Here is a 16308-nt window from a genome sequence, read left to right as displayed (position 1 = left end):
CTTGTGTCACATAGGCAGGCACTTAAGCAAGCCCTGGAACTCGTGCAGCCCACAACCTAACCAGACCCTTGTTGAACCAGATGTCCCATGTACAGGGACAATAAAACCAGGCTTGGCTAAGTCTGCCCAGCCAGACTTCATAGGTATTCTCTCCTTTCATCTGGACCCGGGTCCAGCCTGGTTTTGCACAATCTGGTTCAGATACTCAAAAACTCATTGGATACCCAACCCGATGTCTATTCCTGTATGCATCCTACCGAGCTAAGACAGGTGTCGGCTTACACGTCAACATTGGGTGGATCGGTTCCAATGTGCTGATTGGGTCCCGAAAACAAGGCATATGATATGGATCACTCAGTTGATAATGGCATGATTCAACCGCTTTCCATCTACAAAATAAATATTTACACCAATTTTTCCCTTGCTCTCTACTTGAAACTCACCTACCTCCAAGTCCATGCAAGGTTGATGATCAAACAATAATCTTTCCAATCACATGAAAGAAAATCTTTATATTTCCTTCCTCATACAGTTCTCATTATAGACAACCCAAATGGAGAATCACATAGAAGAAGAAGAGCACATATTCAGGAGCCAAATTCCGGCGGTTCCGATACCAGAGAACCTCACCTTGCCGGAATTCATCCTCCAGGATGTGCACCTCTATGCAGACAAGGTTGCCATTGTTGAGGCCCTCACAGGGAAGCAACTCACGTATTCTCAACTCATCCACCACATCAACTCCTTCAGTCGCGCTCTCAAGTCTGAATTTCGGATCAAGAAAGGCAATGTGGTCCTCGTGGTACTCCCTAACATAGCAGAATACCCTGCCGTTGCCCTAAGCATCATGTCGGCTGGTGGAGTCTTCTCCGGTGTGAACCCGGTGGCGCATCCGTCAGAGATCCTCAAGCAGGCCACTGATTCTGAAGCCTGTCTTGTTGTCACAAATGATGCATCTTATGAGAAAGTTGCGAATCTCGAGATTCCAAAAGTAATCATTGGCGAATCTAAACTCGTATCTGGTGGAATTTCTTATGAAGATATCATTAGTAGCGGCGGCCACGTCAGCAGCAGTAGCCTGATTGCTAATAAAACTGAGTTCGCATCCAATGGCGATAAGATGCACGAAAGTCACATCGATCAGATGGTAGTTCAGGCAGTTGATGATACGGACGTGATAATGCCAGAGGATCTATGTGCACTACCGTACTCTTCTGGCACTACCGGCACATCCAAGGGCGTGATGCTGACACATCGGAATATAGTAGCCAATCTGTGTTCAACACTTTTCGACGTGCCAGAAGAGATGATAGGGAAATACACCATATTGGGATTGATGCCATTCTTCCACATCTATGGGATAATGGGGATATGTTGTGCAACACTAAGGAACAGAGGGAAGGTGGTGGCCATGTCTAGGTTTGAACTCAGGACCTTCCTGAGTGCACTGATACAGTATGAAGTGAACTTTGCGCCCATAGTGCCGCCGATCATTCTCATGTTGGTGAAGAATCCGGTGGTCGAAGATTTCGACCTGAAGCAACTGAAGCTCAAGGCCATCATGACTGCAGCAGCACCGCTTGCACCTGAGTTGCTGAGAGCATTTGAAGAGAGGTTTCCTGGAATTGAAGTGCAGGAGGTAATAAACTGGGATTTCAAAATGCTGGCTGGTTCTTGACCAGATCCAGCTTGATTCTTAGGGTTGTTTCAAGGGTGGACCCACAATTCTTGTTTCATGAGAAACATGCAAAACTCGAACATTTTGTGTGAAAGTGCTTCCTCAGGAGAGAGGGGTGACCATGTTTTTCATGTGAAAAAGTAAATTCATATGAAAGCATGGGCTCCATTAACTGTCCGTTCCATATAGTTTGCTAGATTCAAATCTAATCAGACCTGGACCTGGATGCAGTTTGCATACGTTATATTCGACCCTGGTCCAGATCCAACCATCTTTAAATGGATTTTTTTTGTGTGCAGGCATATGGACTGACAGAGCACAGTTGCATCACTCTTACTCACTGTGATCCATCCCATGGAAGGAGCAATGCAAAGAGAAACTCAGTAGGATTCATATTGCCCAACTTGGAGGTCAAATTCATAGATTCTGATACAGGAAGATCTCAACCCAAGAACACAATGGGAGAAATTTGTGTTAGAAGCAAATGTGTGATGAAAGGTATGTATGGTCATCACCATCAACACCACTAATCGATGGCTCTCATTATTTCTAACAAAAATTTTAATCTCTTTGATTGAATCACGGGTTGACTACCAAACCGGCCCAAGTGAAACTCTGACTTGACTCAGTTGGCATTTGACCAGACTGTAACGGGTTAGTTAGCCAAAGTCAACTCATGTCCTACCTTTGACTTCCATCCACTTTGAACTGTCTCTCTAAAATGACTATAGTCCAAGTTTGCATGAGTCTATGCAAGCCTTTCGATACTCCTTTTGTGTGTGTGTAGCACATTTCATTTAGCATGTTTGCAATATATATGGCATCTTCTGAACCCAACAAGAATTTGGCTTGAGACACCTGAACCTTTAAACTTACTAATCTAAATATTTTTCACATGTAAGGTTATTATAAGAATAAGGAAGCAACAGAGCAGGCTATTGATTCACAGGGATGGCTCCACACTGGTGACATTGGATATATAGATGATGACGGAGACATCTTCATTGTTGATCGCATCAAGGAATTGATCAAATATAAAGGCTTCCAGGTATCTGAGGTCATTTTACTTTTGTCTTCCTAAATAATGGTAGTATTAGTTATTAAAAGGTCAATTGTATGATTTTTGCATTTCAAAAACAATCCACCAGTGGTACATCTCCACATGCCAAGGAGAAACATCACTTTTTCCCAAGATGAACAATAACTTTTCTCATAACTTTGTGAAATACCAACCATCTTTATGCACATGGGAGCACTTCATTAGTGGCTTCATTTTAGATTCAAAGTATTTATAATTGTTGATGATTGTCAGCAAGGTGAAGTAATGTATAAATCACATTAAAGACCAATTAAATATTCACAAGCAACAACGATCTTTCTCATGAAGATCTTATATACTCACTACTGCAAAAGCTTTTATGACACTTGCATAGGATTGAGAACAGCCTTATAAAACTAAATTTACACGAACAGCAGTGACTTATAAGATGTGCCTATACCAATTAAGATCACAGCTACTTGGCAAACTATCAAGTGTTACAGATCTCACCAGAAGTCCATGATTGCCTGCACATGCTATGAACTTAGTAATATGTAAAGAAAAATTGATGGTGTAATAAACTGTAAAGAATCTTTATTTGAAATTTTTAGAGCCTAACTGCTTGTTATTATCAAGTTTCAGTTACCTCACCAAAAGCTTGATATTATGTAAAATGGTTAGCCATTGCAAGAGAGTTTATGTTATATGTCCATCCTTGCAGTAAGTTAAAAGCTTCAAAACCCAATCACTCATGAACCCTCATGCATAATTGATGATGAATCCTCTCTTTAAAAGTGCTCTTAAATGACTAATTATGAAGCTTTTGATCTTAGGTTGCTCCAGCAGAATTAGAAGCCATACTTCTTTCTCATCCTTCAGTGGAAGATGTTGCAGTTGTTCCGTATGTAGCTTATTTTTCTCGATATAATATCTTACTCTTTGCTAATAAGACAACATCAATGATATTTCTGTTCTGTTGATCATTAGGCTTCCTGATGAAGAAGCAGGGGAAATACCAGCAGCATGCGTCATAATGGCACCAAAATCAGAGGAGAGTGAAGAAGACATAATGAAGTTTGTTGCTTCCAATGTAGCATCTTATAAAAGAGTGAGAGTGGTACACTTTGTAGAAACAATTCCCAAGTCACCATCAGGGAAGATTATGAGGAAGTTGCTCAAGGAAAACATTATGAAAAGGTTAGGCACCAAGTACCATGTCTCAGAGGGAAAAAGCATTCCCCAGAAGGCCTAATGCCCTTCATATCTATCATCATTATATGCGGCCTACATTGTGTTAGAACAAAAATTATTAATCAATAAGATATTTTACTAGAAACAAGAACGAGAAGGAAAATGTATACTTATTACTGTTTCTGAAACAGAAATGTCTCCGGACATAAGGTCACTCAAAAAAATCATGATGTGATGAAATTTTGTGCTCCACTGCTCTAGTGTGGAATTGAAGGAGATAGAAAAAATAAAAAACAGCAAAACCACCAGTTTCCTAGTAACATGCAGTAGGTGGACCTCCATGTAACAGTTGGACTTAGATAATTACTTATATCTCTACCCATTTCTGGTAAGCTCTAGGCATGGTTGAGGTAAATATCATCTTTGAAACCCTTTTAATGAGCATCCATATTAAGCCTGGGGCTATCGTTTAGAAAACCTAAAAAATAACTGTGAAAGTATTTATCAAAAAGATAAATATGAATTAATTGCTTATATCTTCAATGAAGTAGCAAAATCAGGCTCTACATTGGAGTGTCAACTGCGGTATAATATGTACAAGAAGTTGAAGAAAGGAATCATCTCCTTACAACAAATACAATATAAATGGCATTCCTAGGATTCAATTGTCAAATCCATTACCACCAATAAGCATTAGTCTTCTTAGAGTACTCTGGAAATTCATGCAGTTCCTTTTTCACCACTTTCATTTCATGGATTATTTTTGTTCTGCAGTGATTTTAGTGGGTATTGTATTTGTTATCAATTATACAAGATCTTCACTTGATGAAAGACATGATTCATGTAGGCAATCTTTTTCTTGTATCAAATGACTCCACGAGCCAAAACCATCAGCAAAAAAGAGTACGTTGTTTCTCATACATCTTAATGTCTACATGCAGAATATGATAAGCTTTCACTTGTGTTCTCTGATACATGGTACACGCTTCCTATCACATAGTATACAGCAATCCATACATGCACCGGAGAATTTTCTACAATCCAATGCCATGAGAAAAGGAAAGTATTGGACAAGGGGATCAATTCCCCGTCTCCAAATTTCTCAACTTCTAAAACTAGAAGAAAAGATAAGGACAAGAAAATTTTGAATCCAAGATTGACTGGATACTAAAAATTTCAGCAATATGGATAGTCGGAGTTACTTGCATCAGGTTGTAATGAAGTGCCGGATGAAGTCTCCAAGAGCAAAACAAGAGAGCACGCACATACACAAATAGCCACTAATGGGCAAAAGAACAACACAACCACTTAAAGTGGTAAGGCACCCAAAAGAAGAGGACATTACATTCAAAATCGGTAATTTGGGAAACGGAAAATAGATTTAAATTAAGTTTTGGTGAAAAAGTGACATTACATTCAAAATCGGTAATTTGGGAAACGGAAAATAGATTTAAATTAAGTTTTGGAATAATTCGAATTTTGGGAACAAAAAATTCTTTGTTTTCATTATAAATTTTCTCAAGATTCCCAATGCCTTCAACATCCAAGGATGTTCCATCGGCAGTGGAGACAAAAGATTTAAATTTGTTGAGACTTGTTTTTGATAAGAGTGATGCATTCGGAGTCATATGAAAGGAGGCACCCGAATCAAGAATCCAAGAGGTCATACCTGGGAAGGAGGAGATAGCGGCGCCGGAAGTGGATGGTGTAGAAGAAAACTGAGAGGAACTCATCTTCATGAATTGTTGAAGAGTTTCGGTAAGATGAGCAAGAGACTCTTTTATGTCACCATCTTTCTTTGAGTCTTCATTTGGAGGAACTTCACCAACGGAGGCCACCTTCTTTTTAAATCTTGGGCAATCCGGACGAATATGGCCCGGTTCATTACAATTATGGCAAATGATTTTCCTTCCTCCACCACCATTATTTTTGAAGAAATGAGGTGGTTTGTATGGCCTTACATTGTTGCCGGGTCTAGATACGGCATGAACTTCATCAACATCTCGTTTTAATGCTAAACGAGTCTCTTCTTGACATAAGTCGGCCAAAATATCACTTAGAGGAGTAGAGGCCCTATGGAGAAGGGATCCTCTAAGTTGCTCAAATTCGGGGCGAAGCCCATGAATAAATTGGAAAAATCTTTCTTTTTCCATTTGCTCTTGCCTCATAGCAATAGCACTACCCTCCCATTGGGGTTCGAGAAGGACAAGTTCATCCCATAAAGAGGATAGGGCACTATAGTAGTCCCTAATACTCATATCACCTTGTTTAGTAGCTCTTACCTTTTCTTGTAGGAAGAAATGCCTAGCAAGGTCTCTTTGAGTGTACATGCCTTTCATAAAGAACCAAGCTTCATTAGCCTTCTTGAATTTGGCGAGATTTGCACAAATCTTTAATTCAACATTGTTCATGAACCATGCTAAAATTTTAGCATGCTCACTTTCCCAATCTTCTAATTTAGAAGAGTAGTCAAGAATAGCCTTCTCTTTTTCCTCTTCGTTCAAAGCTTTTTCCTCATTACCTTCAAACTTAGTCAACTTCAATTGTGGTTCCGGAATGGTTCCACATACATAACCCCAAAGTTTTTTACCTTTGAGATTGTTTTCCATGGCGGCCGCCCACATGCGATAATTGGTCCCATCCAATTTGAATGAGAGGTCGATTTTTGCATCCTTGTTGGCCATTTGTAGAAGAGGAATATAAATGCACTAAAGAGAAGGATATTACTTGTCAAAAGAAGATCCGATGAAGCTTTATCAACCAAGGCTCTGATACCATGTAATGAAGTGCCGGATGAAGTCTCCAAGAGCAAAACAAGAGAGCACGCACATACACAAATAGCCACTAATGGGCAAAAGAACAACACAACCACTTAAAGTGGTAAGGCACCCAAAAGAAGAGGAAAAAATATATATTCCACTCAAGAGGCTTCAAAGAAGCATGCATTACAATGGGGAGAAACCCCTTTATTTATAGACAAAAGAGGAGGCCTTGGAAGGGCTCCTAGAGGGACGTTGGAGCCCTTCCAACGGTCATAAATATGACCGTTGGATGCTCCAACGTCCCCCTAGGTGGGGCCCATTCCAAGGAGGAAAAAGGAAAAAAATGAAGAAAATAAAAAAGAAAGAAAAAAAGGAAATAAAAGAAAAAGAGAAAAAATACAATATGCGATAAGAAGTAAAAAGACAGTTTTACCCCTATATGGGTCTATTTACAAAAGATATAAATATATATATTTATATATGTAGATAGACACATAGACATATATATAATTAATATATATATGTGTATGTGTCGTGATCTATATATATAAATATATATATGTACAACATATTTTAACACAGGTGTCCCATGTGAAGCACCTGATTCATCTATACAGGTTTGCTTGTTCATGCTTGTGCGCTGAACTAACCGAACAAGAGCCTGCACAACCTCAGACATTGGTGGCCGGAACTCTGGCTCTGGCTGCAAGGAGAAGTATTTAAATGTTCAGTCTTTGGAAATGGAATTGTAAAGGTGATTGGCAAAAATTGGTAACAAGTTAGTGCACGTGATCTTATTTATAGCAATAGTACATAAACCATTTCAGTGAACTATGAATACATACGACATGGAAAAATACAAAGAATACAGTACTTAGCTTCAGTAGGTTCTACCTGAATGCAGAGTGCGATGACATCAGCAAATCGTGAAAGGGACTTGGGAGGGTAAAGTCCCCGTAATGCAGGATCCACCATCTTTGCTAAGGCATCAATGTCATGGAGCTGAGGTGTGGCCCACCTAACTAATGACTGTTCTGATCTTGATTTTGAACTGCAAAACAATATCCTTAGATGTGTCTCCACCAAAAAATATGATAATTAAGATGGACATAGCTAAACAACATAATTTGACCCTTTTTCAAGTAAAATGATCAGGAATAGACTTTTAGAAGTGAATTTCATAAAAGAAATGCAGGTTATTCACCTGTCAAATGGCTTCTGACCCGACAAAAGTTCCAACATTACCACCCCAAAACTGTAGACATCACTCTTCAAAGTATAAGCTGCTGGCATGGTGCACTCAGGTGCAATGTATCCAGCTCCCAGATTTTGATTCAAATTCTATGAAGATAAAAGTTGAAACTGCTCAAAACTAAAATGATTTGTCGTGTCAAAACCTGATAAAATGCAGTAAACCCACAATCAGAGAGGTGAGCATTCAGCTCAGAATCCAGTAAAATGTTGGCAGACTTGATGTCTTTATGAATGACGGATGGGGAACACACTTCATGTAGGTACCTAAGATATGTCACAAGTAACAAATTTTGAGACATTATTAAAAAAAAGCCAGGTGCTTAAAATGAAAGAAACTATAGACGATTTAAATGGTAGCTAAGAATACCAAATAGGAAGTATATCATATGAAAATGGAGATAAGGAGCTTATTCAAAGTTTCAAGTTCAAAAACGAAAATAGATGCTCAGTATGATAAAGATGAATAGTAATTACATACTACATAGCTGAAAGCTTAGGATGTAGTAATAAATAATAGCAACCCACACCAAAGTTATATTCACTGGCTAACTGTTCAAGTGCAGTCTAATTGGCACCACCAAGATCATAATGATTTGCTGAGATGAAGTCTGTGATAATGCAATATATTCAATGATGATACTGCAACTAGTGTTCATGAAGATTGGTTTATACTGGAAAATCATTTCCAAATTTTAATTATATTGTATATATTTATTTAGCAACTCAGTGTTGAAGGTGATGGTGATGGACTTACTCAATGGCTCGAGCTGTCCCAAGAGCAATCCTAACTTGAGTGTTCCAAGTCAATGGCTTACTATAGTCATCTGATCGGTGCAAAAATTCATGAAGTGATCCATTTCTCAGGAACTCATACACAAGTAGATTCTGACCATGCTCTGAACAGTAACCAACAAGTTCTGTGATGTTTGGATGGTGTAGCCGAGATATTTTCGAGACCATCTCCACGAACTCTTTTGAGTTGTCACCTTGGAAATCTGCAATCTCTAACTTCTTGACAGCTAGAACCTGAAATTTTTTCTTGTATTTAAGGTAGGTGGTAAAGTCATAAAGAGTTAGCAATATTAAAAAGACAATTACTTTTTCACCCTGAGCACTTGCTTACATATGAGCCTTAAGTGGCCACTAGATGGGTGGTCAGGGTTTCATTCCCATGAGTGGCAAACCCCTTGCATTAATGAGGGAAAGGGATAAGCCTTTGATCAGCCAAAGCTGGGCGACTCCCTGGGGGCAAGGGGTGCGCCACAGGTTTACACCATCGGGAAAGCGACCGTAAGTACGGCAGGCTTAGCCAGTGCGACTAAGTCTCTGATCCCGAGTGTGGTTTCCCCATCCATGAAAAAAAAGTGCCCAAGAAAACATGTTTGATAATTCACAAACACAAATAACACACAAATTTGGGCATCACATGAAACAGGTTCATGAACTATAGTATTTTCTTACAAGTGATTGACATACTACAACTCATGAGCTTCAACTTATTTTATTTTGATGCCAAACAGGTATTGACAAATTTTTATTCTTGACAAATTGTCATTGTGAAAAGAATAGGTTCAGCACTGTAATCGACATGACTGAGTTCTTGTCAAGAATTTTTTGCAAGCACTATGGGAAGTATGAAGACTCAACATTGACAATGAGGGGTAGTCCCTATTGTTAAAATCTCTCTCTCTCTCTCTCTCTCTCTCTCTCTCTCTCTCTCTCTCTCTCTCTATATATATATATATATATATATATATATATATATATATATAATGTAATTTGTATTGCCCATCAGGGTCATTTTGGTCATTTTACTCTTGTAATATGTATTGTTCATTAGGGACAGTTTTGTCTTTTGAGTCTTTATTTTTTCTTTTTCCTTTTTTGTATTGTGTAAGGGCCGTTGGGAGCTCCCCAAGGCCTATTACTTGTATATAATGGGATTTTTTGCCCCACCTTGTATTCTATGCTTTTGCTAAGCATATTTGTGATCAATATAATATTTTTTTATTTTTTGTGTTCTCGTCAAGCTCTTTGAAGCTCTTGCATGCACTTTGTGCTTGTGTAATGACTTAGTGTCTTTGTAGTATCCCTTAGTGGACTAGTGTATGTGCTTGTGCACATTGTATTTTTGATTTTCGCTTATTTCATTACATACTATCAGAGTTATAGTGCTCTTTGACCTTTGGAGTGTGACCATCACGTGATTGTGTTAGTGGGAAAGCTTTCAAAAGTGCTCGTGAAGTCATGGTGATTGTGGTGACCCAAGAGGATGTATTTTTCTATATCTTCCTTTTTTTTCTCACTTCTAATCTTCCACATGAAACACAATTCCAAGATTGATCTATCCTTTAAACTAAATGGATCAATCTACATGATGTGGGCTTCCGCCATGGAGAACAACCTTAAAGGAAAGAATCATTAGGGATATATGATGAAAACTATTCCCGAATCTCAACTTGTGCTTGCAAAAGTAAGAGATCAAGAGAAGGCGCTTGAAGGATATGATCGTGCCAAAACCATTCGCGGCTATCAAGCCAAAGTAGAAGATTGGAAGAGTAACCATGCCAAGATCCTTGCATGGTTTATGAACAATGTTGACATTAAAATATATGCCAACATTGCAAAGTTTAGAAAGGCCAATGAAGCTTGGTCATTTATGGAAGGAATGTACACTCAAAAGGATCTTGCAAGACAAATTTTCTTGCAAGATAAAATTAGAACCATCAAACAAAGGGACATGAGTGTTCATGATTATTTTAGTACATTATCCTCTCTATGGGATGAGTTGGCACTTCTTGAACCCAAGTGGGTTGCTAGTGAAGATGTGGAGCTAAGAAGGGAACAAATGAAAAATGAACACTTTTTCAATTTCTACGTGGACTTCGCCTCGAATTTGAACAAGTGAGATTATCACTTTTTCATAGTTTCTCTCATTTACCTCTTGAGGATGCCGTTGTTGAAGTTTGCCAAGAGGAGACTCATCTTGGTATAATAAAAATTGGAGATTAAGTGTTGACAGTGTCTAGGCCCGACAACAATGTAAAGACCTACAAGCCTCCACACTATGGGAGGCAAAACAACTATGGTGGAAGAAAAAATATTATTTGTCACTTTTACAATGAGTTGGGTCACATCAAACCGACTTGTCCTAGATTCAAGAACAAAGTGGCTCCCGTTGGAGATTCCAGACTCAAGATGGAGGAGACAAGCAAAAATGAGGAGACCTTAAAAATACTTTCTCTCTCTCAACTAATAGAGGCACTTCAACAAATTCTTAAATTCTCATCTACTTCGGGTGTCATCATTGCTTATTCCTCTCTCCAGGTATGTGTTCTTGGATCACTGACTCGAGAGCCTCTTTTCATATGACCTCTTATGAGAACTCTCTTTCCGACATATGCATCAACTCATATTTAACTTATGTTTCAACCATCAATGGGTCCTCTTTAAAAATTAAAAATATTAGGACTTAAGACTAAAAACTCCTCAAAATTTCTTTGTTCTAAAAGTTAGAATAGTTCTTAAACTTAACTTAAATATTTTATTGGTTTCTCAAATTTTTGACCATTGATATGGAATCTCTTTCTCATCAAAAGGTTGCAACGTGCAAAATCTTCGGTCCGAAAAGTGCATTGGGCAAGACCATAGGAGAGGAGATCTTCTCTACATAGATTTTTTGTCTATTCCTCCTTCTAAGTCATTTTGTAATCATGTCCAAGAAAAAAATATTGAAATTTTGCATAAGAGACTTGGACATCCTAGTTGTTCAAAGATATATCTTTTTTCTTTTTTGGAGGCTTGTTGGGATGAAAAAGATATTACTTGTAAAGATTGTATTTTGGGGAAAATGAAATCTATACATTTTCCTTGTAGAACCTTTGTTTCAAAAAGACCTTTTGAGTTGGTGCACTCGGATGTATGGAGACCCTCTCCGGTGGTTACTCTTATTATGTTATATTTATTGAAGACTTTACAAGATATGCATGTGTCTACTTTTTCTTTAAAGAATTTCACATGATGATTAAAAATCAATCTCAAAGTGATATTTCAATTCTTAGATCTGATTCGGGGGGGGGGTAAATATATGTCAAATAATTTTCAAGAATATTTGAAAAAAAAATTGTATGTCATCAGAGATCTTGTCATAAAACTCCTCAACAAAATAGGTTAGTGGAAAGAAAACATAAGCATATAATGAAAACCGTTATAACCCTACTTATTTCTAAAAAATGTTCCTAATAAATTTTGGGCCAAAGTCGTTTTGACTTCAACATACTTGATAAATATAATGCCTTCTTCTTCTTTGCAAAATGTTTCCCTATTTGAAAAATCGTAGATTCAACTCAACTAGTGAACACCAAGAGTTCCAAAAGGTATGAATGAAATTTATTTTTATGCCCCGGTACTCCATTTCTAGTAATCCTTGAAAAGGCATTTTTCAACTCCTTTTAGGAAATTCCATATATCACATAGCTGGAACTGTAGTGCAACAACATGCATGGGACAAGACAAATAATCATCCAAAAGAGGGCATACCTTTCCGTCAACATATTTGGCCTTGAAAACTTGTCCGAGAGTTCCCTCACCAACAAGGTAATCTTTACCAAAGCTTCCTGAAGCCATCTGAAGTTCTGCTAGAGAGTATCTTGTTGCAGTTACAGGACCTTTACTTCTAGAATTTGTTTTTTTTAAATAGTCATTTTCGTTAAATGACTTGTATCTATCTGATGGTGGAGGTTTAAGTCCCATGGATGGGGATGTTTGCAATGGCTTCACATGGAATGAAGAGGAAGACTCCATTGTTTTTAACTCTGGATACAAATCGGCTACAACACAAGCCACAAGATCTATATGAACATCACTTCAAAATTAACATGCACATTATGTTAAGCACAAATGTTAGAATCATGCAGCTAGTTACTGATTATTTGTGAGCAGTCAGTGAGGACTTCTAGGCATCAACATAACCAAGTTCATGAGTTAAAGCATTTCTTAGTCAAAGTGTAATGAACTTGGTCATGCTCCATACGAAGCCAAACAGACCCCGTATTTTGAAACCCAGATCCAGATGGTTGGTCTAGAACCTAAAAACCAATTCGAATAATCTTGGTGCCTCGACATGAAGCAGTGTCATCTGGACCATTGTCAGATCATCCATACTAATTGAGTAATAAGAGAAACAACATAAGAATTAATGCTTGTTTGTCTTCAATGAAACCATGATCCAGACAATAGTTGCAAGAAGGAAGTTAGATTATAAGAAAATCAGGTAGAAGCACTATACACCATCTGGTGCAGAAGAAAAAAGGAATGTGTATGGGAAGCACAAGCACTACTTTTATCATATGAGCTCTTGTATGTGCCTGGAAAGCAACCATTTGGATAACTTCCAAGTCATTAGAAAAGCTTCAGATAACAATCAACCTACTCTTTTGACCATGAAAATGGTTTTTTCCAGATTTACCAAGAATCCAATTCACTGAAGGAATATGATCCTGGTAAAGATTGAGTCATTGAAAAGCCTAGCTGTTGATTTTCAAGGTCAGAAGTCCAAATCAGAGGTTTGTCCAAGCTACACAAAAATGCTTCTCATGTTTTAATTTTCCAAATTTTGTAACTGTACGCTGAAAAGAACAGAGGGTCATAGTGATTGAGAAACCTAACATTAATATTTCCAGGTTGATGGTAAACCTGGTGTTGGTGCATCCAGCAAAATGACCCTTCTGGATCCAGAATAACAGATGAGGTTACACGAAAAACAAATGATTACCCTTCATCTCCTGAGAAACTAAAGGAGTGTTATGTCTGCTACTCCTTTTTTCTTCATCCAAATAACGCGGTCATGATCTACTGGAAAACCAGGCTGCCACAATCCCAATAAGTATCAATCCCCCTATCACAGCTCCAATAATAACCACTACAAGCAAAAATTTCTTTGAGTCCTTTGCACTTTCAGAAGAGTTGTTTTTGCGATGTTTATGTTTCTGGCTTGAAGGTGTATTTGGCGAAGGAGGAGCAGGACCAGACGACCATGAATTTCCACCAGTCCTAACAAAAGCAAAATGTGCATTAGGAAGGGCAGTAACACGATTCTCATGCTTCATTAGAAAACATTTTTTCCCAGAGCTCAGGAGCGAGCATACTTGAGATTTTGCATATCCTTTAACTCATTCGGTATCCATCCATTAAAACGGTTATTTTCATCACTCCTAGCATAAAAAGAAAAAAAAATCCAAATACACAAATTCATTATTAAACAATATTCCAACATAAAAACAAATGAAGAACAGTTTGTGTGTGTATCTACATGCTTATGTATGCATCGACACACAGACACGATGCTCTCTTGATCCACAACCTTTAGCAGACGTTAACAAGTAAACCACAAATTTCCAAACTTTTCTCTTGTAACAAATTTTGAATTACTATAGTGGATTTACGTTAATATTTAATCATTATAAAAAAATGTACAGAGAAAGCATGTCAAAAGATGCATTCTGTTTCCAATAGTAAATGCCCTACTAAGGCTCACCCAAATGGCCTTCACGGAGACAATGTAAAACCCACTTTAAAAAAAAAAAAAACCCGGGTCGGATCCGGATCCAATCTGAACCCGCTAACCTGCTAGGGTTAATGCCCGCAGAGCAGGGGCAACAGTTTTATTTTTAAAACCCTTCTCTCCCCCTCCCGCACCGCACGCCCCCATTCCCCTCTCGTCGAACAGGAAAACCCTTTGAGGGCTTCCTGATTTGCAACCCATTGTGTTTAAAAAAAACGCGAGGGGAGGAGAGGCCCTCACCTCGCAGCATCCTTCTTCTCTCTCTCGCTCTATGCATGTGACAACACCGATGATGCCGGCCCTCTCCCAGGTACTCCCTTCTCTTTGTCTTCTTCTTCTTCTATTTTTGTTTGCCAGAGAACTGCCAAGAGGCTTGCGGCTCCCTGTCGTGCCCTCCCCCTCTCTCTCTGTGTTTGCCAGAAGGCCGGTGGCCGTCTGCCGCGCCTTCCCCCTCTCTCTCTGAGGTTATCGAAAGGCCGACAGGAGGCCGGCGGCCCCCTGCCGCACTCTCCCCTTCTCTGCCTGCATTGATCTTCCGATCGACAAGGGGCGAAGCCCCTGCCTTTGGAAGTTTTCACCGTCCCTGCCTTTGTAAATTTATGATAGGCAAGGGGGCTTTTCCCCCTGCCTCTGTAACTTTGCGGCAGACAGGGGGGCTCTGCCCCTTGTCTCTCTCAATAACTCGACCAACAGGGGGCGGAGCCCCCTGTCTCCATAATTTTCGACAGATAGGAGGTTGAATTTGCTATTATACTCAAACCTAAGACACATTGGTAGTCTGGGTCCCTCAACTCCGAGGACTGAAAACCAATGTGTCATTGCCGCTCGAAGCAAAAAACACATGTCCTCGGAGTTTCGTACCACCTACCCTCTTCAAAGTAAGCCCGAATCTGAGTGGGTTGCTCTCTTATTAATTAGTATTTCTCGATGTGGCAGGGTTTTTCCCTGAATTGAACCCAGTACTCAAAGACACTAAAGTTTCCCAAATCTTTGAATCATTCCACATTACGGGTAGATCTTCAATCATTTATTCCTTAAATAGATATGTTACCCAAAACTTTAATCATTTAATTGTGCAAACCCACTCAGAGTGCTTTGGTACCTTTAAACCGTCAAGCATGAGCCCCGATATCTTTAATTCAGTCACGCCAACAAAAAATAGCATTTAGTTTCCTCTCCAGTGTAATTGAATCAGTCCAAGTACCCGTATCAGGTACCCAACACACATTGCCCATTAGGCAAGATTCCCAACAATAACCAACTTAGTAAATTACCCATTTTGGGTACCGCAATATTATTAAACCAGTTGAGCTCTAACATTACTCATGTGTGCAAGCAATTTTGCTATCGTAGTTTCACAAACATTAATTCTCCCCTTTATTTTTTTTTCTACTACAAAATCATTTGAGAAAGCAGTTCTACCTAATACAGAATTAGCAAAAAGACAATTATTAGAAAACGTATGTGGCATTAAATCCGTAAGTATAACTTTTGTTATTACATTTCATCAAAACTCACAACATGAATTGAATTTAGTGCCTAATCAATCGATTATCCATATGACCCATCACATATGTGCTGATTTATTGCTAGAATACCCAACTATGGACCATTTCAAGAATGCTAGTATATGTGGATCCATTGCTGGAAACATAACCATGAATAAATTTTAAATTTCAACTATGCTACTATATATAGATTTCATCGCTCAAATACCCATCTATGAACAAATAAAATTTCAAGTATGTTGGTATATGCAAGAGCCCAAACATCTTTCCACTGACTTATTATCAAACTAGTTCCAGGTTTGAGTATAATAGCA

At 38.6% G+C, this 16308-nt stretch overlaps 2 protein-coding genes across 2 annotated transcripts; one reads left to right on the top strand and one right to left on the bottom strand.

Annotated features, from left to right (window-relative positions):
• The first annotated feature begins 553 nt into the window (after nucleotides 1-553).
• Nucleotides 554-3969, top strand: ACOS5 (acyl-CoA synthetase 5). The gene is made up of 6 exons (XM_090000879.1): nucleotides 554-1063; nucleotides 1157-1639; nucleotides 1978-2176; nucleotides 2581-2726; nucleotides 3551-3618; nucleotides 3705-3969. Exons 1-6 carry the CDS (start codon nucleotides 554-556, stop codon nucleotides 3967-3969), a joined length of 1671 nt encoding a protein of 556 aa, XP_089857005.1.
• Nucleotides 3966-14687, bottom strand: LOC149843307 (protein STRUBBELIG-RECEPTOR FAMILY 6-like). Its single transcript, XM_090000878.1, has 8 exons — nucleotides 14549-14687; nucleotides 12464-12753; nucleotides 8679-8950; nucleotides 8068-8188; nucleotides 7875-8011; nucleotides 7565-7721; nucleotides 7251-7373; nucleotides 3966-4001 (listed from the first exon to the last, which is right to left on the bottom strand). The coding sequence occupies exons 1-8, from the start codon at nucleotides 14685-14687 to the stop codon at nucleotides 3966-3968; spliced, it is 1275 nt and encodes a 424-aa protein (XP_089857004.1).
• Nucleotides 14688-16308: the final 1621 nt, after the last annotated feature.

This window comes from Nuphar pumila, chromosome 3 (genome assembly GCF_984573655.1).
Source record: "Nuphar pumila chromosome 3, dmNupPumi1.hap1.1, whole genome shotgun sequence".
Taxonomy (NCBI): Eukaryota; Viridiplantae; Streptophyta; class Magnoliopsida; order Nymphaeales; family Nymphaeaceae; genus Nuphar; species Nuphar pumila.
The sequence above is the reverse complement of the archived record's forward strand: the minus strand, read 5'-3'. Positions and strand labels throughout refer to the sequence as shown.